General features: G+C 43.1%; 2 protein-coding genes across 3 annotated transcripts in view; both read left to right on the plus strand.

The window, feature by feature from the left end:
- The first annotated feature begins 210 nt into the window (after window positions 1-210).
- Window positions 211-15,455, plus strand: VDAC1 (voltage dependent anion channel 1). 2 transcript variants are annotated; one of them, XM_006017213.3, is made up of 8 exons: window positions 221-320; window positions 1,286-1,335; window positions 4,143-4,295; window positions 4,391-4,443; window positions 10,151-10,378; window positions 13,187-13,337; window positions 13,889-13,946; window positions 14,495-15,455. In XM_006017213.3, the coding sequence occupies exons 1-8, from the start codon at window positions 254-256 to the stop codon at window positions 14,584-14,586; spliced, it is 852 nt and encodes a 283-aa protein (XP_006017275.1). In that variant the 5' UTR covers window positions 221-253; the 3' UTR covers window positions 14,587-15,455. The 2 variants fall into 2 exon arrangements, with proteins under 2 accessions (XP_025051850.1, XP_006017275.1); XM_025196065.1 differs by lacking the exon at window positions 1,286-1,335 and having other exon boundaries at window positions 211-320.
- A 2,222-nt stretch (window positions 15,456-17,677) lies between these two features.
- The window catches only part of CUNH5orf15 (chromosome unknown C5orf15 homolog), a 14,977-nt gene continuing 12,055 nt past the window's right edge, over window positions 17,678-20,599 (plus strand). The window contains exon 1 of the mRNA XM_006017214.3: window positions 17,678-17,831. Coding sequence (XP_006017276.1) covers window positions 17,726-17,831 — 106 coding nt within the window. The 5' untranslated portion in view covers window positions 17,678-17,725. The remainder of the gene's footprint in view (window positions 17,832-20,599) is intronic.

Here is a 20,599-nt window from a genome sequence, read left to right on the forward strand (position 1 = left end):
ACGTTTCTTCTTGTTTGCTTTCTGTATTTATTTATATGCATTTGCTTTGTAAGCTGCTACAGACAACATGGCAAATTGAGCCATTGGCACCTTTTTGGCCAATACAAAAAATACCAGTACTGCTGTAGATACTTTAGCCAGGTCTTACCTGATGGGTAGAAAAGGACATTAATGTTGTAGGAGTTTTGCTTTAATTATCTGCAAGAAAAACAGGTCTGAACTTTCTAATTTCTGTTTTTGTTTTTTGCAGAAAATGGCTGTTCCACCTACTTACGTTGATCTAGGAAAATCTGCCAGAGATGTTTTCACCAAGGGATACGGTAAATAATGACAAAAGGGATTCACAGTCCTTTATTAAATGCCTGGCTCCTGAAACTGTCCAGCTAGGATCCAACTACTTTCTGGCGCTAGTGGAAATTCCAGTAGGTGCCATTTGAAAACACTACTTAGTTTCTCCTGCTCTGTTTTCTGCTGATTTCTAATGGAAAACCAGCGGTCCCAGGAGCTGACAGACCTGCGGACGTGTTGCAGAGCCTAGGAACTAGCTGAAACCAGAGACATGCAGCTGACTGTTTTCACCTAAAATTTCTACTCAGTCTTGATCAGCATATTTGCTTTTAGCTGTTGACAGCCAGATTAATCCGGTTTGCCATTGTGTGATGGCTCCTGTGAGTGCTTTCTGTGATGAGGAAACATTTTTTTTCTGCAGATAAAGTTATGTAGGTTTGGGTGGTGCTGCATGGTTGAGTTTTACCTGGTGTTCCTCATTATGATACTGGAGGAATTTGAGATTACAACCTGAGATTTAGATTGCTCTTCCTGCAGGCTTGTGAAGGCAGATGGGGATCTTATTGTTCTCTTGTGATTGGAGATTGGCAGTGCACCAGGTTGCAAGACACCGATGTCCAGTATGTTCTGTTGAACAGTACGGTACTTTATATCACAGATAGTATTACTGAACTCAATAGTGTTATTTATCGAATGGGGTACTATAGAGTAATGGAGTATGAGTAAAATATTCCAATCAAACCGTGTCCTAGTGGCACAACTCAAGTCAATGCAACTACTATAGTAAGGTACTACCCAATATGAATCTAAGTGAAATAATGTCTCTTGTAGAAAGCAAATAAGAGAAGCTGCTGTATTTAAGTGGCATACACTTTTTTTCCTTGGGTAGTGTATGGGAGACAAGCAGGGAGCTATAAAATATAAACCAGAAGTGCTGCTTTCTGTATGGTGCTCTTTCAAATTAGTATTACAAATTCCTGTTTTTATTATCTTTCAGGTTTTGGCTTAATAAAACTTGATTTGAAAACAAAATCTGAAAATGGACTGGTGAGTTCATAAAGCAAAAACATTAATAACTATCAAACCATGTGGTTGTTATGCTTAATATCCATGTTTATTATGGCCTCTTTTCTAAAAGTGAAAATATGCATCCTATACCTTTCACACCCTGGATTATATTATGATGTAGCTATACTATATTTTGCAAAGTTATCTTTCTGTAATGAGGATGTGTGTATGGTACAGTAGATTTACTTGTTTGCAGTGTGCACATTACATCTTTTATATGAAATACTAGCTGAACTTTGCATTTTAAGAGGGAGGTAAAATTACAGCATTACTTGCTTTTTCGCCCTACTAATATTTCCCTTGCTAATATTTCAGGCTCATCATTTCCACTTTATGTTATTTTTAGGTGCTTTATCACCCTTTTACTGGGTGCTGTTTTGGTGCAGATTTGTAGGTTGGAATAATTTCCTGCTAGAGAACATCGATCTGTACCGGTGGTTCTCAACCTTTTTGTACCAGGACCCATTTGTAAACATGGATGGCCAGTCCCAACCCAGTGCCCATCACTCTCAACCCTCTACCCCCGCAGTGTGTGGGACGGGGGGCCCCCAAGCAGCCCCTTGCAGGCTGGAACTCCGCCAGCCTGCAAGGAAAAAGCCACCGTTTCCCATGTTTTTCTCTTTTAAAGGAGAATCCACTTGTAAAATTTGTTTGCAACTCTTTCATATATTTTCGCGACCCACTTCTGGGTTGTGACCCACCAGTTGAAAAAAATTGATCTATACCACTTTCTGTGAGAGATTTCTGCAGAAGCTCTACTGTGAGGTGTATTCTGCAGTGTGTGTGTGATGGGCTTCAGAAAAGTTTAAGATCCAGAATAATATTTGTCTTTTTAGCATCTCATGGATTTCATTCCCTTCTCTGTTCTCATATCCCAGAATCTTCTAGCTTCACAGAATTAGTTGCAATTTCAATGACATTTTTTGATGAAATTTGAAATTTTGCCACCCCCCCCAAGGAATTCCATTTTGTGTAAATGTCCTTTTTTTGAGATAGGAAGAGCCCTATCCCCTCTCCCTCAACTCATATCTTCCATAGTCCTGCAATCTGTGCAGTAGCTTTTTTGACACTGTCTCTTCCCTGCTTTTTAGAGGAATGAGGACTAGGAGGAGGGAATAATCCCTCCCTCATAGCTTACTGAATGGGTTGAGCAGAAGAAGTCATGAACTTGGACTTGCAAGGGCTCCTAGATCGACCCTTGCTTTTCTCTGCATTTGCTTTAGTTTAACTTTGAGAAAGTGTGTAGGATCAAATCTCTGCTCTCTGGTGGCATGTATATTCGGTCTTGGAAGCACTGTCAGCCACCTTAGGTGCCAAGTATGTGGGGGCCTGAGGACACTGGCCCTAATTGGGTACGACCAGGACAGTCTCAAAATGGGGACATGAAGTCCTGGTACTGGGCTGCATGACTCCAGGACAGCATTTGTCCTGGATTTCCGGTATCGTGCAGGGATCCGGGTTTTCCGTTCACTGCGGAAAAACGTGGAAAAGGCGGGTTTTCCCTTGCAGGCTGGCAGAGTTCCAGCTGCAAGGGGCTGTGGGGAGTGGGGTACAGGTGTGCCACATGCATGTGTGTACACGCACACACATGCATGTGGCCAGGAATACAGGCCTAGGCGGTGGTGGACAGCAGCTCCCCCTGTTGCCTGCAGGTAAGTTTATGGGGGCGGGGCAGATTGAGGCCCCCATGGTGAGGGAGGGAGAAGGGCAGGAGCTTGGCCTGGGGACGCTGCCCAGCCAGGGTGGTGCATGGGGCCTGGGGCCAGGGCGGGAAGCAGGACAGAACCACGGGCAGCTCATCCGGGGTGGGGAGGACCCAGCTTCCTGTCACTACGTGAACTTGCAAGTGCCAGGCATCTGCCCCCCCAGATTTGTGTGCAGGGTGGGGGTGGATGCAGGCTTGGGCTGCACTGCGCTGTGGGCTTGGGGCTTCCTGTCCTGCTGCCCTGCCTCCTGGGAGCCCCATGCCACCATGTTGAGGCTCCCCCTGCCCGCACAGCAGTGGGGGTGACAGTGCAGAGTTGTGCTCCTTGCTGCTGCTGGGTGGGCAGGGGGTGCCTCGCCGTGGTGGCACAGCCAGTGCAGGAGGGCAGTGGGGCAGGGAGCTCTGAGCCCACAGCGGGCAGCTTGAACCCCCCATGGGCTCTGCTTGGCTCTGCTCTGGCCATGCCATTGCGGGGAGAAGAGGGGGCATCATCTTAGGCTCCTCCCCGGCAAAAATAAGTTGGTGTCTATGTGCACACATGGAGCGCTTTGTCCCTACAGCAGAACTTCTGAAACTGTGATCTCCCAGAAAACCTTCATGGAAAATTGATGCATTTTTCTCCTGAACGTATGTTGCTATATGAATATAACTGCAGATGGGTTAGGACAGGAAAGGATTGAAATGCCAAGATGAAGGACTTATTTGTAGACTTGAGATGGAAGCAAGTTCATTTCACATTATTTATCTTGCAAAGTAACAATTATCAAACCAGTATCTTGTGTTACATTGGCAATGAAATTATTTATGCCCCTATCATAAGCACATTCTTTAAATGGGAAGTCGTCTTTGTTTTGGCTGCATTGGAATCTGCGCAGGGTATGTGTGTGCTGATATTAATAACAAGCAAGCATCTAAAAAGCTTTTCAAAGAGGCTGTGATACTGAATGCTGCCCCTAAAGTACATTATATACAATTATAGCAATATATCTTAGCAATATATAGTACATTATAGCAATATATCTTTATTTTCCTGTATTTATCTACATTATATGTTATATATCTTTATTTTCCTTTTCTTTAGGAATTTACAAGCTCAGGTTCAGCAAACTCAGAGACAAGCAAAGTTACTGGCAGTTTGGAAACAAAATACAAATGGATTGAATATGGCTTGACATTCACAGAAAAGTGGAACACTGATAATACACTAGGCACAGAGATAACGGTTGAAGATCAGGTAATTTTTGGCTAAAGAAACATAATATACCAGCTTTCTTATTGCAGCATCCTTTTCAATTATAAATGCAACTGGTACATTTGTTTTTTGTTCAGCTTGCACATGGACTGAAGTTGACCTTTGACTCCTCGTTCTCTCCTAACACTGGGTAAGAAGCGAGTAAGTTTGATTGGGTGGCAAAAAGATATCTTTTTAGTTTAGTTTCCTAGAGCATCATAGTTCTTTCAGTCCTTCCAACCTGACACAGAAGAACAGAGGGGAACTAGTCTGTGTATAATCGAGTTATGTCCCATCTCATTAAGACTTACAATTACAAATTCCTTCTAAACATAACTTGCATCAAACCAAGTTTTCAGTTATAATAATTTGAAAATTAGAGTCACAGCTGGCATTGGGTGAAACAGTTTTGGTTTTGGTCATTGTATCTTAATCCTGGTCAGGTCATATAAAATGTCTGCTTAGACCGCACTGGAACAAAAAGGACCCAAACAAATCAGCAGTAAGGCACAGATTAATGAGTGCTGCCAGCCAGTTATCTGACTGCTGGAATAGGTCAGTTCAGTAATTGGGGCCTTTTCCCAAGATGAATTTACAGCATATATTCTTGCAGTTTGTAGTGTGACTTGGTTAGGGATGAATGTGATTTCTATCAGTGTGACTGGATACTGTTATTTTGTGTGGGCCAAAGAGGACTAGGCAGCTGTAAAGCTAGGTTGTTGTTGATTTTTCTCCAGGTCATTTTTCTCCAGATTATTTTTCTCGGCCAGATATTGCTGATGATTCAAGGTATCACATATATTAGTTTCCATTAGCTCACAACACTGCAGGTAACCAAGGTTGTAGTCAGCATGAATGTTTCATTCCACATTACAGGCCTAGTGTTTTTCATTTTGAATTGTTTTATTTCTGAAGACCAGATACTCTATTTGGCTTCAGTCTTTTAGTGAAATAATCTCTGGTTTTTTAAAGTAAATTATTATATGTTTGGAGTTAAAAGCAAATCGCGAATTATAGTTCTAGGTTTATCTCACAAGAGTTCCTCAGGCATTATAGTGTCAGCCTCATAACTGACACGGAGATTTCCCTGTGGGAGGCCATAAAATTGGAATAAACTAGGCCAGGTTCTACCCAGACATGATTCCACTAAAATCACTGGGGACATACCAGGTATGAGTTTGGTATGTCTCTTTTCCTTTCTCTTTTGTCCTTGATGAGTCCATTAATTCAAGAAAGGATTTTTGGAAATGCTTAGTATTGGCCTCTGTCCATTCCTACTGATATTATTACATGTTATATCATTGACTTAATGGGAATGGGACCTGGAGAACCCTGAGTGCATTTGAAATTTCCACTCCACGTCTTTAACTTCTTCCTTTTGTGCTGGTGGTGAAAAGGTGGTTTCAGTAGTGAATATGGTGGGGTCATGTAAAGTTTAGAAAATGTTCCAGAAGGTAAAAGGATAGAAAAATTGGTATAAAAGACCAATACAAATGAGTTAACAGGTCTTCAAACTTTTTACAGTTGAATTAGAATTTTGCTTTAAAATTGCAGTAAGATCCATGTATTTGGAGCATCTCTGGGAAATGAGTAAAAAAAACAGCAAAAGAAATGTACTGATGTCATTTTCTCCAAATTTGCGGATGGAATAAATTGTAATTTCCAAGGAGGAGAAAAATAGATCTTCAAAAAGGACAGTTTGAATATAATGAAGTTATGTTCTCTTAAGTCAATGAGAGCCTGCTCCCTTGATGTAGACAAATCCAAGGATGCATGAGAAAAATATAATTTGGACAAGACTATAGAACGCAGAACAAGGAGCAAGTGACAAAAGCAGCAAGTGTATATGTAGCTGTAAGGGAAAACATTTGTGTTCGTTGTTTGAACTGGTGGCTTTTTTCATAACTACATGTATTAGACTTTACAATGCTTTGTATATGACAGTTGGGTGCATCTACACAAGATGCTTGCTATGGAGAAAACTAATTAATTCCACAGTAAAGTGTTGCAGTCTACATGTACGACCCTATTAGGGTGGAGTAAACTAATTTACTCTGCTGCAGGATAGTACTGCCGGATACAAGTACTGTCCTGTGGCGGCATAAATAATGTCACCTCAGTGACTTGGTTGGCTGGTGCATGAGGGTGCTACAGTGCCAGAGCTGCCTACCAGCTGGCTCTGCACTATAGCACCCTCGTGCACCAGCCAATCCCTCTGCAGCATGTTGAGCCAGGGGGAATAGCTGTGGGCTGGCAGGCTGAGCCCCTGGACTCCTGCCAGCCAGGGCTGCTCCATCCCAGCTCAATGTGCTGCGGTCCTGGGCGCACATGAAGATGCTGTGCCTGGGAGCAATAAGCTCCAGTGCAAACTATGTCAGAGCTCGTTGTTTCACATTAATTTCATGTGTAGATGCACCAGTGAGTGGCTAGTTAGAGCTAGTTCTTTAAATGAATTGCAAAGTCCTCATCTTGGAAGCTGTAGGCAAGCTGATAACCCTACAAACCTTTATGATACAGTATGTGGTGACATCCTCTAGTTAATTGGGGTTCTGTAAGTAGTACTTGACTAAGACTGGCCAACTACCGCTGGTGTTCTGTGGCAAATTCAAATTGTTCTCTCTTAGTTCCTGCCAGGTCTGTCTCTTCCCCAAACATTAAAAAACAAATAGGAGTAGTAAAATGTAAAGGAGTGCTCTTTTCACTTCAAGATTAGATTATTGCATCTACTTATTGCTTATTGCTCTTTATCTGCTTCCAAATTCACTTGAAGGCTTTACCCAGCACATCATGCAGCCACTCTATTGGAAAAAGATGCAAGGAGGTTAAAGCTCTGCATGCTCTGTTTGGCTTTTGTCTGCTAGGTCCTGATCTAGCCTTTAAAGCCGTTATCAAGGAAGGGCCTCACTGCCAGAGAGAACGCTTCTCCCTCTGTGGACAGCTGATACAAGAGTGCTTAAGATGACATTTGCAGGAGATAGGGAGGGTTTGGCTTTCAAGGCAGCTCACTGTGGCACTACAGTACTTACCACGGAAGATCAGAATGAGCCAGGGCCTATTTTAAGATCATGATATGAGCCCCGCTCTTTGTGCAAGCCTCTCTACAGTAACCTCTCTAGTGTGGGAGAATGACAGCATAATTTCTCTTGGATGCAATGAAAGAAAAAAGTAATAGTGACTGTACTAAGGAGTGATGGAGGATAGAGGCTTTCTGAATGGAAACAGTACATTTCTTGAGCTGCATTTGGTGCCTAAATTAGGCTATGGTGGGGGTTGGCACTGACAGTGTAGATTTATAGGCAGATGCACATGGTCCAGATTCTTTGGGTTTCTTCAGATTTTTATTTAATCTGTTGAAAAATGTGGCTGTTTTGTACGGATGGAGCTGTGGAGTGATGACCTATGGTGTGTAGGTTCTCCAGAGCAACAGTCAGATGCAGGATTAACAGTTGCTGTGGAAGTGGGATGATAGACCATTTGTTTCTAAAGATTGGTTCAGAAACAGCTATCCCAGTTTATGGAAAGCTAAAGAAATCCTTCGACTTGTAAAATGCTGCTTATGCTGCATGATTGCAGTACTCTGCTGACCTCTGCTGTGGTAAATCTAATGGAACAGCAATGCTTTTTCACTCGCGTTTGTTGAATGGCAACGTGCAAGTAGAAATATTTATAATAGCCCAGTATAACTGGATAATAAAATGAATTACTGTAAAACTGGAGGATGTTCAGTAAAGTGACCAACCAACCTGGATTTCCTGAAACAATTCTAAATGGGACTGGTCCAGGAATTTGGTCCTAGATATGCACTGCATGTGTTCTACTGATGCAAGAGCTATATGGCTTCTGATTCAGAGTAATTAGCTCATCTGCAGTGTAGCATACAGCAGCTATGTTAACCAGAACCAGAATTAATGTACCTTACTTCCAGTTCCAGAGGTCTGAGGAGCATACAGAAATGTCTCAGATATTCCTCCCTTACGGTTGGTCACTTTAATGTTAAGGCAAGGAGTTTTTTAATCTGCACAATCAAGGAAAAAGAATTAGGAGTCAGCTAACAAGGGCTGTTAGCAGAGGTTAATCAACAGGAGGTGCTCCACTATTGCTATGTGAAAATCACTGCTGCTAATAGAAGCTGAGGAAGATGGAGACTAGGATGTTGGGTGATGATTGCAGTGATAATTTCAGTCATAGAGAATAGACATAGACACAAAGATTGGATGTATGACAGAGAATGTCTGTTCTCATTAGATAGCAAGAACGGAAAGTTATTATGCCAAATACAAGGGTTGTGTAAACTTGTTAGGCAACCAACAGTCACTTGACCAAGCAAACTTTGTTTCCTGGTTTGTCAGAAGTTTCTAATTTTAAGGGAAAATTACTGAAGGTCAAGTTATGGTCAAAGAAAAACTAGATAAAGCAGAGCAGAAAGAATGTATAAATCAGCTGGGATGAAAAAATACTTTTTGTACTTTGAATCAACTCAGAAGATCACTGTAAAGGAACTGCCAAATGTATATAACTTGTTCAAACAGTAATCTCCATGGAAGGTAGGAACTCCGTAGAATAAGGTTATAATCATTGTTACTAGGAAATTGCCAGTCAAGAATGCAGCCAGGGATGGAGCCCTGTGTCTGGCCCTGCACCTCCCTCCTTCCCTTGCCCCCTGCTGCTCTTCATGCGGTCCTGCTGTACCCCAGCTTCAGGTCCAACTCTGCTGTCCCCCCGCTCACTTTGGGTCCGACCCCACTCCACCCCTCCCCTCCCCCATGCCACTTTGGGTCCAGCCCCCTGCCGCCGCTTTGGGTCCAACACCATTCCCCCACTTTCCCCCCTGTCACTTTGGGTCCACCTGGCCTGCATCCGCCTCCCTTCCCACTCCCCTCCCTCCCTGCCCACTGCCTCCCCCTCGCTGCCTGGGGGGCACCTGGGCCAGGCGGCATGGGGCTCCACCACTGTTATCCCCCTCTTCGCCGTCAGGCAGGGAGGTGGGGGGGAAGCCCTGCTGCGGATGGCCAGCCGTGTTCCCCACCGCCAAACTTCCCTGGCAGCAGCGCAAACTTGGGCCCGCAGAGTCCGGCCCGCGCAGCCAGTCATCGCCCGCAAGCTCAGTAGCATATGCGCAGTTGGTCAGACATGTTACAAACAGACAGACAGAGAGACAGACAAAGACTTTTATTTTATTATAGTAAAGACCAAAGGATGAAATCAAATTTCTGGGAGAAGGGAGGGAGGAAAAGGGTACTACTTCCTGCCTTGAATTACAATTCAGAAAGATGCTGAAGTATCTATTTGGTTTTAAATGTGTGAACAATCTTGACTGCAGTCTATGTAAAGTTAGGCAGATATTCTCATGCCTGTCTGAATTTTGGCTTTAGTTAATAAAATAATATAGTAAAGTTGTCTGTTCCCCTATGCTTAACAGTGAATTTTGTTTACAGAGTTTCCATCTATTTACCATATAGAGGGACAAGACTTGAGCTGATGAGTGAAACTGTGCTAATTTACCCCATTTGCAAATCTGGCCCAATACATAATGAGTTTGCAAATAGAAGTTTCAAAAGCTTTGCCTTTCATATATTGTCATTTGAAGTGCAGGATGGTGCACACAAGCCTCAGCATTCTGAATGCTCACTTTCAATTTTATTGCTCCATGTTGCTATAATTAACTGCAAATGAATTAGGTTTTTGCACATCTAAAATGTGAGACAGTTGTAAGGAGGTGACATATCCCGTGGATCTCCAGGTATGTGTAGTTTGTCTTCAGTGCTGCTATTTTGGGTTGAATTAACAATGGATTAAAGTAGTTGCTACTTATGAGTGGTTGCTTTATCATAAAATAATGTTGTGGGATTTTTCTTTAGGAAAAAAAGTGCTAAAATTAAGACAGGATACAAACGAGAACACATCAATCTGGGCTGTGATATGGATTTTGATATTGCTGGCCCTTCAATACGTGGAGCTGTGGTGGTTGGCTATGAAGGCTGGTTGGCAGGTTACCAAATGAATTTTGAGACGACTAAGTCCAGAGTAACTCAGAGCAACTTTGCTGTTGGCTACAAGACTGATGAATTCCAGCTTCACACTAACGTGTAAGTATCAGTAAGTAGACAGCCAAATGTATGTGGCTCTTTAAATTCGTAATGAAGGGAAAGGTTGGCAAAGTCAGTAAGAGGGAGAATAATCAATTTAGCACCAACTCTTCCCTTACTGGGAACCAACAGAAATGGAGAACCTTGAATCTCTGATGTGCCTAGGTTTTGCCTGGCAGCTGCAGCTGAGGGAGCAAGAGCATTATCACTTGCCCATTTCTGGGAATCAAATTGATCCCGAGTAAGAGAGAGAGCCCAACATTCAATTTTAATAGATTTTGATTGTAATAGCAATAAAAACCATGCAAGATCTATGTGTATTTTCTTCATGCAAGAGAAAATAAAAGCAAGCTCTGGAGTAATGCAACCTGAAATAGAATGGAGGGCGATGATTTGGCACCAGAGAAAAGAGCTGTCAAATGATAAGCAAGGACAGAAAAGATCAAATGCGACTCAAGAGGGAGAGAATGAAAGTTTGATGAGATTGTAGACCTAATCTTGAGACGTGTCAAAATCAGAATTCCTAACACAAACACTTGTCATTTGTGCATGAAAATAGCATGAAAAGGGAGGACTAAGTGTTGTGAACATCTTCAGTTATTTTCTAATGAAAAGTAATACTTCTGCCTTTTTGGAGAAGAAGTTTTCTCAATCTAAGTGGTTTCTCTTTTTTCGCCCCATTGTAATGGGATAGTAGGTGTGTTAGCAGGGCTATTGCAAACTGTTTCCATTTGGGACTTGAACAGTTTTTCTGCTCTCTGAGCTGCCTCTTCAAAGGCAGTTCTGTTCTGTTTCCTGCTGTTTTGCAGAGATCTGATTTAGCAAGCCTTTAAAGAACAATTGAATCTTCACAGGCCAGAGGGTACCTTTGAAGGACTGCCGAACTGAAAAAGTGTGAACAGAGAACTCTTGTCCAAACAATACGCCTGGTCCTTCCACGCCATCCAAAGCTATTGGTTGTTCCATTAAGTGCTCTCAGAGGTTTTCCCCGCAGTACCCTCTACCAGTTCAAGTGCAGCCTGTTGCTATAAAATGTTATAATTTTTTTTCCAATGAAAGCAACAGTAAGAAAGGATTGCTAAAAAGTATAAAAAGATCTCCGCCCCCTCTGCTCTCTCTTCGACCCCCACAAACCTCTATCTTAGATGATACTCCTCAAGAAGATTATATTATGTATTTGGCATTAGCAGTGTGTTTAATATTCTCAGCTTTAGGTATTAGGCCAGTTTTGATGCGACCAGCTCTGATGGGCTCAGCCTTCTGTAGCAGTAATATGATGGTACTCTATCAGGTGTCTTTATATTTCATTTTAACATTTCAGTTAAAAAAAATTGGCATCTAACTAGCACTAAGGCCCTGACTTCCTCCAGAAGATGCAGGAAAGATTGACCTTATAACTGGAATTCCATCATTCCCATGCACACATTATGCTTGGATGGTTCAGCATTTTCAGAGGCAGTGGTGCCTAGTGGCTAGATCAGCCAGCTGCGGACTTGGGAAACCTCCATTTTGTCACAGTTTGCTGAGTGACCTGGGACAGGTCACTTCATCACATTCTGCCTCAGTTTCTCCATCTGTAAAATGGAGATGATACTTACCTGGTGACAAGTATTTAAGAGCTAATCATTCTCGCATAAAGAGTCATGATATTAAATAACATGCAATGTGATATCTTGGTCTGAGGCAGGGCCAGGCAGAATTTCTCTTCTAAATATGACTTTTTAGCTTCTGTGAGCACAGCTCAACCCCTGGTGTTGCAGGACAAACACAGCTGTGTGGGAAGGTTGCACATAATTAGGGACCTCCTGTAAGTGTGATTTTGCACATTTTATGAAATTCAGCAATGCCAGCAAATCCATGAAATAAAAGAAAACTTAGTAAAATGCTGGCTTCCCAGACGTGAGTCTTGCTGCTCAAAGGGCTGCTGGCAAGATGGCTTTTAGCCCCGCCCCTTGTTACTGATTGGCTGCAAGGGCTGCCCGTCATGGCCCTGCCCCTCTCCAATCAATGGCAGGGGTGGGGCTGCATGATGGACAGCCAATCAGCCATGAGGGTGGGGCAGTATGACAGGAAGCCCTCGTAGCCAATCAACAGTGAAGGGTGGGGCCACCAGGGTCCATCGGCCAATCAAAGGTGTGGGGAGGACCGTCCGCACTCCACCTGCCAAATGGCTGCCCAGTCCCGTGTTCTACCTGCAAAATCAGCGGGCAGCTGCCTCGAATTCAGGAGGTCCTTGCACATAATTTGTTTGTCTAAGCAGCTCTCGGTACTTTTCGATTCCTTGCTTTTCATGACGAGCAATTACATGGGTGTTACTGAGCTTCAGTCCTACAGAAAGTACTTCTGTTCTTGTCCGGAAGAATATATTTGACTATTAAAAGCTGCTGCTATTACTTGAACTTGTCAGTAGGGATCAGTATTGTTTTCCATCTAACTTTTCTACAATAATAAACATTGGATTGCATTGGAAAATGCTGCATGGACTCCCAAGGGGGACAGGGTTTGGATTGCTTAGATGCATAGAATGTATCATATATGGACCGTGTTTGCTCTGTGGATTCCAACGACTGAAAGTGGAAATTCTCATAACTGTGAACCAGTTTCTGATTAGTTTTAGGGATGGTTTATTGAAACAAAACTGTAATGCATGAATTCTCATAATTAATCTAGTCTGTTGTTTCAATTCTACGTGGTTGTTATAGAGTTAAGAAACCAGCTGTAAGTGAAAACTTTATTGATGTGGATTGTATTGAAGAACCTTAACATTTCATTGTGCAATTTAACATTTAATTAATGTGCTTGTTACAGGAATGATGGAACAGAATTTGGAGGCTCCATTTACCAGAAGGTGAATGATAAATTGGAAACTGCTGTCAATCTTGCTTGGACAGCTGGAAATAGCAACACTCGCTTTGGAATAGCAGCCAAATATCAGATTGATCCAGATGCATCTTTTTCTGTGAGTGCCATACATGGGCAGTGATAACAACTGAAAACGAGTTCTTTAATGGATATTTAACTATAGGCATTACTTATCTGCACTCTACATTACAGAAAGTTTCAAACTTGATTATAACTTGCTTTGGAGTCACTGGGTCAAATACCTTGATGTAAACCATGGGCGAATTGAATTCATTCTCTGTAATTTTGCTCTTCCTCAGCCTCAAAAATACATTCTGAGAAAACTGCTGACTGTCTGGTTAAAAGCAATACAGTGTTGTCATGTCATTGAGCCGCCATATAGGAGAACAATTACATGAAGTAGAAGAGAGGATTCTCTTGTATTTTAGTTTCATTACAGTACTTTCAAAGTTGGTTGATAAAACATTGGTCTATATAGGAAATAGTCAGTAGGATTGTACTGATACAAGTAGTGGCAGAATTTGGTCCATATACTGTAATAGGTTATCAACATGAAAAGGTAAAAGACTGTTCATATTTTAAGTATCAAAGACTTTGGAAGAAACATACCAGGATACTGAGCGGTGTACTTTTTTTCTTCTTCTGTAGGCTAAAGTGAACAACTCCAGTCTTATTGGTTTAGGATACACTCAGACTTTGAAGCCAGGTAAGCATATGCAGAAGAAATAAATGTTGTTCTACTTGTCACCATGAGGACTGACTATCTTAGGGACTTATTTTTCCAAACGCTTTAGGCATATGGTCAGGAATATAATTATCAGAGATAAACTGTATGTCAAATGAGCAGTTGTATGTATAAAAACCCAATTAGCAAGTGCGTTTGTAGTAGTCGGGAGTTCTTTTGTTGTAAGTCTCTTTTGATTCAAAGCATGACATACCTAAACTCCCCTGGCCCAGGAACAAGAATGTAATAATGCTGATCATGGATTTAGTATAGTACAGTGAAGTTACTGTCAGTTTAAACTGATGGACATGAATTCTTATAGTTTTACGTTTAGTGCTTTTTCATCCATAGGCTCTAAGTCTTGATTTTTTTTGCCATTCTCATTCACTTTATACCTTACTCCAAAAGTAGGCCCACTGAAATCAGTAGAGTACATGACCAGTCATCATACGTAACGATAGGAGAATTTAGTGCTGCTACTTGTTTTCATATTTACTTTCCCTCTCTGTTTCGGTCTCTTCTCTCCCTAGGAATCAAGCTCACGTTGTCTGCTTTGTTGGATGGGAAGAATGTTAATGCAGGTGGTCACAAACTTGGTCTAGGATTGGAATTTGAAGCATAAAAAAGAATTGCACAATCACTAATTTGAAAACACCTTACAGCATAGCTACCTTCAGAATTTAGTGTACCTTTCAATGTTTTATGTCTGGGATGCAAGTATTGCTATGTATCAGTCATGCTAAACCTGGTTAAAGACAGCTAAGCTTTAAAGTGTTGTTCTTTAAGAAGTGGAGAAAAAACATTTTTTTAAAGATCCTGATTCCAGGCTTTTTTGGAACGCTGTTGCCCATCACAGCTGCCACATACACATTACAAGGGATGTAAAGGTACTGATTTACCCTTAAAGTAATGTCTAGATAACTAAAGGCAGACTAGTGTGATGTAGAAACTAGGACTTTGAAAATTGCAGATCATGATAGTGAAATCTTAATTCAGGAAGCAGTTTTCTGAGACTAAATGTTCAGTTTCAATCCAGGACAGAGTGTGCAAACTTGTCTGAAAAAGGGATATCTTTAGATCAATAATTTGTATATGGTTTCAGTTTTATTTAGTTATCTTACACTTACAGTTGTCTTCAGAGTGCTTGAGAATGTCCACCTTGTATAATTTCAGCGTGGAGAAGGTTTGATGCGACTCAGCCAATAAAACTTGTCCTGTGTTGTGATTCCTTTCCCTTGCACTAAATATGGAAAAGCTTGTAAGACAGAGCCATAAGCAGGGAAGAGTCTTTGTAACTGTAATCACATAGTGGCATCACTTTAAATTTGAAATGGACTTTTGTTTTATTACCACTTTTTTTAGCAATTTAATGGGTACATTTTTAGAGTCTTCCATTTTGTGTGGAACTAGACCCCAAAGTGCTGTACTTGACACTACTTAAAATGAAAAAACCAAACCCACTTCAATAAAATATTGAAACATCACCTTTTACATGGTCTTTATGTTAATTGTGGAAATAATTTCATAATAATCCCTTGGTTTGTATAAAGACAAACAGGCATCGCCTTCTTCTACTGCTGTTAATTATTTTTTACCCTAACTTATTTCTCTTTAAAATGACAAATAAATTGTGTGGGAGATTTGTCAACTAGAACAACTCATTCAACAGATTCTTGTAATTCAGTCTTTTACTTAAGACAGGAATTTTTAAGAATTCACTTGATTTTTTTCTTGTGGCTCTTTGCAAATATAGCACAATCGTATGACTCTCAAACTCGAATATCAAGATACAGCTTATACTGTTGATTGACAACAATCAAAACCTGTAATATTTGTGAGAATGAGTGTCAACTACAATCTGACAAGGTTCTTTGAGTAGATGTGATATCTTTTATTAGACCAACTGAGAAGTTGTAAAAAAGGTCTTGGCAATTTTTTTTCCAACTACTCAGCTGGTCTAATAAGAGATAGCACATCTACTCAAAAAAACCCTTTCCTGCCTATGTCCTTAGACCAACACGGCTACTACCAAAAACCCAACTACAATCTGATAAACTGTAGTTTCACCAAATACACTTAGGCTTCCTTTATTTGTGGTCCTTGCATGCTAAGGGGGTGTCTTCCTGAACCTTTGTGAAAAAACTTGTACAAATAGCACGTGTGCTCGTCTCCAGAGGACTATCTGTTCTGTAAGGTGCTGTGACACCTCTGCATTTTCAACTAAAAGAGATAAGGAAAGGAAAAACGTAACCATTAAAACATAGCAGCATGCGTAACTTTTTCCAGAGAAACGACAGAATCCTCCTAACATTGACACAAATAAGTATAATTTTTTCCTATGTAAACAAGCCTTGCATCAATCATCCTGTACCAACTACTGAGGCAGAATTTCAAAAAAGAGTGTAACAGGCTTGAGGGAGTGGACGAGGCATGCCTTCAAAACTAAATCATTTGTCATCGTCGGTACCCTCAGATGCCACCCTAGTTTTCTGGGATCCTTCTCAGTTGGAAAGGAAACGGCAGTATTCTCCCAAGTTGTGACTCTCTCGTGGTTCCAAAGTAACAAATTATTCACAGTAGATGGTGAAGGACATAATATCGTTTCTTCCGTATGGTGATACGAGCCATACGATGGAACGCGAGGCACAGGGAAGCACGAGCCACGCATTTTGGGAGGCACGAGCAATTTGCCAGTTTGGGAAGCATGAGCCACGCATACCCACGGTTGAGCTTTAATACAGGTACTCTTCACTTAACGTCATCCCGGTTAACGTTGTTTCATTATTACGTCGCTGCTCTATTAGAGAACATATTCGTTTAAAGTTGCGCAATGTGCGGTTATAACGTCGTTTGGCCACCGCCTGCTAGTAGGTAACACCTGTGACATAATTGGATTTGCTTAACATCGTTTCGCTTAAAGTGGCACTTTTCAAGAACGTAACTACGACGTTAAGCGAGTAGCTGTACAGGAACCAAGTCGTGTCAACACAGGTGAGACTCGTGCCTGGAGACCTTGGTACAAGGGTGACCATCCCGTGCTCCTGTCTGTCTTGCAACGTCGCAGTTGCTGTCAACCAAGCAGCTAAGCTGAAACTAGCTCCGGTACGTCTGTCCCTGCTGCCGGTGCGTCTCCGAGTGGCGGGGACAGAGCAAGAGGAAATCTGGGGTGCAGACGGACGTGCCGTCACCCAGAACGCTTTGCAGGAAGCATTCTGGGTTGTGACGATCTGTTGGAACAAACAAGGTCACCGTTGGCTCCAAGGGAGAGGGGGATGGAGCTGCTGGCTGCCAGCCTGTAGCTGGCTTCCCTGAGCAATGGCCCTGGCTTCCTGATAAGCTGCAAAGTTTTCAGAAGGGAAGTGGGGAGAGCGGAGCGAGGCACGGGCACTGCTCTATCCCCACCAGGCAGTGGGTCCCATACAAGGTCCTTTTCCCACGAGCCCCTGCAGTTCATGATTCATTGACGCCGTTAGTCACCGGGTGTGATAGGCCTGGGGCAAAATGGCGCCTCCAGCCCTGGCGGCAGACACCCACGTGCGCGAGCGCGCATGCGCACTCCCCATAGTCTCTGGTCCTCTCCGCGCATGTCCCAACCGGTCAGCAGCGGCCACCAATCCCCTCCCTCCCTCCCTCTGCGCACGCGCTCTCCCGCCCCCCTTCTCCAGCAGGCGGGAATGCGTCATGCCGTCGGGGAGCGTCGTCGCCCAGCAACGGGGCGGGAGGCGGGGCCGCAGCCACGTCAGTGTGCCGAGCCCGCCAAGATGGCCGCTGCCTGTGAGGGGAGAGCCGTGAGGGACGCGCTGCCGCCGGCCTGGGCCTTGTTGCTGCTGCTGCTGCTCGGCCCGCCCTGCGCCTACGCGGGCAATAGTGAGTGCGGGGCGGGACCGAGCCGGGCCCGGGGCGGGCTCCGGCAGCAGGATGGGGGGCATCGCTGAGGGCTTTGGGGTGGAGGGGGCCTCCCCCGGCCTCCTCTCTGCTTCCCCGCCCGTGCCCTGCTGTGGGGGCCGTAGCCGAGACCCGCATTTCTCAGCCCTGAAGCAGGCCGCACGAGTCTGTGAAGGTCGCGGGGCAACTTGACCAATGCATCCGCGCGCTTGAAAAAGGGTCTCCTTGAAAGGAGGGAAACGCCCGCACCCTGCGGCTGGGACCCGGGGCAGGGGGGGGGGGGGGGGGGGGGGGCAGGAGCCTCCAGGAATGGGAGAGAAATCCCCGGGAGAGGAGACTGGTGCGAGTCACTGGGGAGATCAGCGCGAGGGCGCTCCTTCAAATAAAACACAGATCAAATGTTATTCTATAATGTTAAGAGTCACAAGCCCCAAAAACGACACAACCGTAGAGCGCCCGAGCGAGGGACTCGTGTGAAAGGGGTGGGGTGAGGAGGGGAGCGCGGCAGCGCTGTCAGATGGTGAATCCGATTTATGCAGTTGTCCCGGTGGGCTTTTAAAAGGCACTAGTGGCATGCATTGCCTTCCTGACATAAAGTGATGAATGTCATTGCATCACACGATGAATAGATCAGAGCAGCGCTGGGGAGCGAGGGGCGCTGGGTTGGGACTGGTCATCACTATTTACAAATGGGTCCTGGTACAAAAAAGGTTGAACGGCGCTGGCTTGTACAAATACAGCCGAGCGGGCTAAACCCACCGTTCGGGTTCAGACACTCCCTGATTCAAGGTTGCTGTTGCTTAAGAAATCCCTCGGTCGTTCAAATCACCAAGTTAGTTGAAGTAGATAAGATGCTCTCATGGACCCAGAGGGACAGCCTCCCATCTTCAGCTCCCTCTGTGCAAAAAGGAAGTTTATTTTCTACCTAGAGGGACTTTTTACCATCTTGCACCATCTGTACTTTTCCCAGAGCCTGGCAAAGGGACTTTGGTCCCAAAAGCTTGCAGAAAAAGACAGTTTTCTTGTGATTTCCTGGTTGGTCTGATAAAAGGTATCATTTTGGAACCAGGAGTTCTAGTTTTTTGTATGCTTTGAAGTAGGTAAAGTATTTTTTCTTCTAGTTGCGACTTGGCTGTACCTTTGTCGTGAAATCCTTAATCCTATAAAAAAAAAAAAAATCCATCTTTCAAGGAAGACTTAGACTGAAATGTTGCCTATCTTGGGTTATAAGGAGTGATATTTTGGGGCATCAATTCAGTGATCTGTTTTAGCACAGAAGGGGAAAAAAAGATGTTTTCTTGCTTGACACTTAATTGAGGTTTTCTTGGTTACGTTTCCTTTTATAAAAGCAGACAAGATTCTTTGGGTGAATCTGATATCTTTTATTAGACCAACTTTAACTTTTATTAGGCCAACTTTCAAGTTGGTCTAATAAAAGATATCGGATTCACCCAAAGAACCTTGTCTGCCTTTGTCCTTAGACCAACACGGCTACAACCTACACCCTTTTATAAAAGCTGAATTTTGTCATATACGAGCCTAAAGAGGCATGTGTTCATTGGGAATTTTATGCCACTTGTTGTTTCTTGATTTAACCAGTTCAGGCTTGCAAAGACTTTTGTGTTTACTGAATTGCTTCATGAATAGCAGGATCGTTTCAGCTTAATCAAAGTTAAATACCTGGTATTGTGTAACAGTAACAGTTCATCAAAACTTCTGGTAAAACACTCGCTTTCATTATATATGTCAGGTTTATGACCACATGAAGGAATGATATTAGCTGTCCAGAAGGCTGACTTCTGTTCCCCCCTACACTCCAGTTTAGCTCAGGGGTGGCTGATCTGCAGCAGGGGGGCCACAAGTGCCTTGGGCAGCCTCTGCGTGGTAGATAGGGGAGGGATGTAGCACAGCAGCAGATAGGGCATGGTATCAGGCAGGGAACACAGAGCTGGGAGTATAGCAACAGATCAGATGGAGGGGAGGCACTGGAGTGGCACTTAGGGAGAGGGCTAATTTGTTGCATGCCTGCCAAAAAGGTTGACCTTTACTAGTTGAGCTGTGACTTAAGGGAGCTTCAGACTTGTATTACGACAGGTAAGGTTGCATAGTTTTCACCACGTGACCACTGACTGCAGCTATAAATCTTAAGGAAGCTAAGCATAAAAAGTTAGCTTCCATAAGATTTATATTTGCAGTCTTTTGCTGATTTTTCCCCTCCACATGTGAAATAAGCCCATTTTATTTGGGTGGGTGTCCAGGTTGCAGATTAGGACAAGTTTATAGAAAATTTGTTTTGGAGATGATTTTTTTTTTTTTTGTGGTACAGGAGTAATTAATTAAAATGTAGTGGAATCCACTTTTATATTTAAATCCTCATTCTGTGTAGCTCTGTGTTTTGTGCAAACATGTATAAAGACGTGACTCCTATCCTGAAATGTTTTTACTTCTGACTTTTAATACCATATCCACACGTAGAGGCTGCCAGTAAATCGTATTCTTTACTATGTATGTGAATAGAGATTGTCAAATGCAGCGTGTTATTGGTGGTACGCAACTCCTTTAGAGGCTGTAGTCTAGAATTCTCTCTCTGTGCCCAGAAAACAAACCCATGTTATCCTGGTACATGGTTTGCTCTGAGCAGCACTGTCGGCTTAATTATGTCTACATTTTTTTGCCTGTTATTGTTACTTGTAACTTCTACTACAGTTGACAGAGACTGAAGAGTTATAGCCTACGCTCTCCCCCCCCCC

Source organism: Alligator sinensis, unplaced genomic scaffold, assembly GCF_000455745.1.
Source record: "Alligator sinensis unplaced genomic scaffold, ASM45574v1 scaffold111_1, whole genome shotgun sequence".
Taxonomy (NCBI): domain Eukaryota; kingdom Metazoa; phylum Chordata; order Crocodylia; family Alligatoridae; genus Alligator; species Alligator sinensis.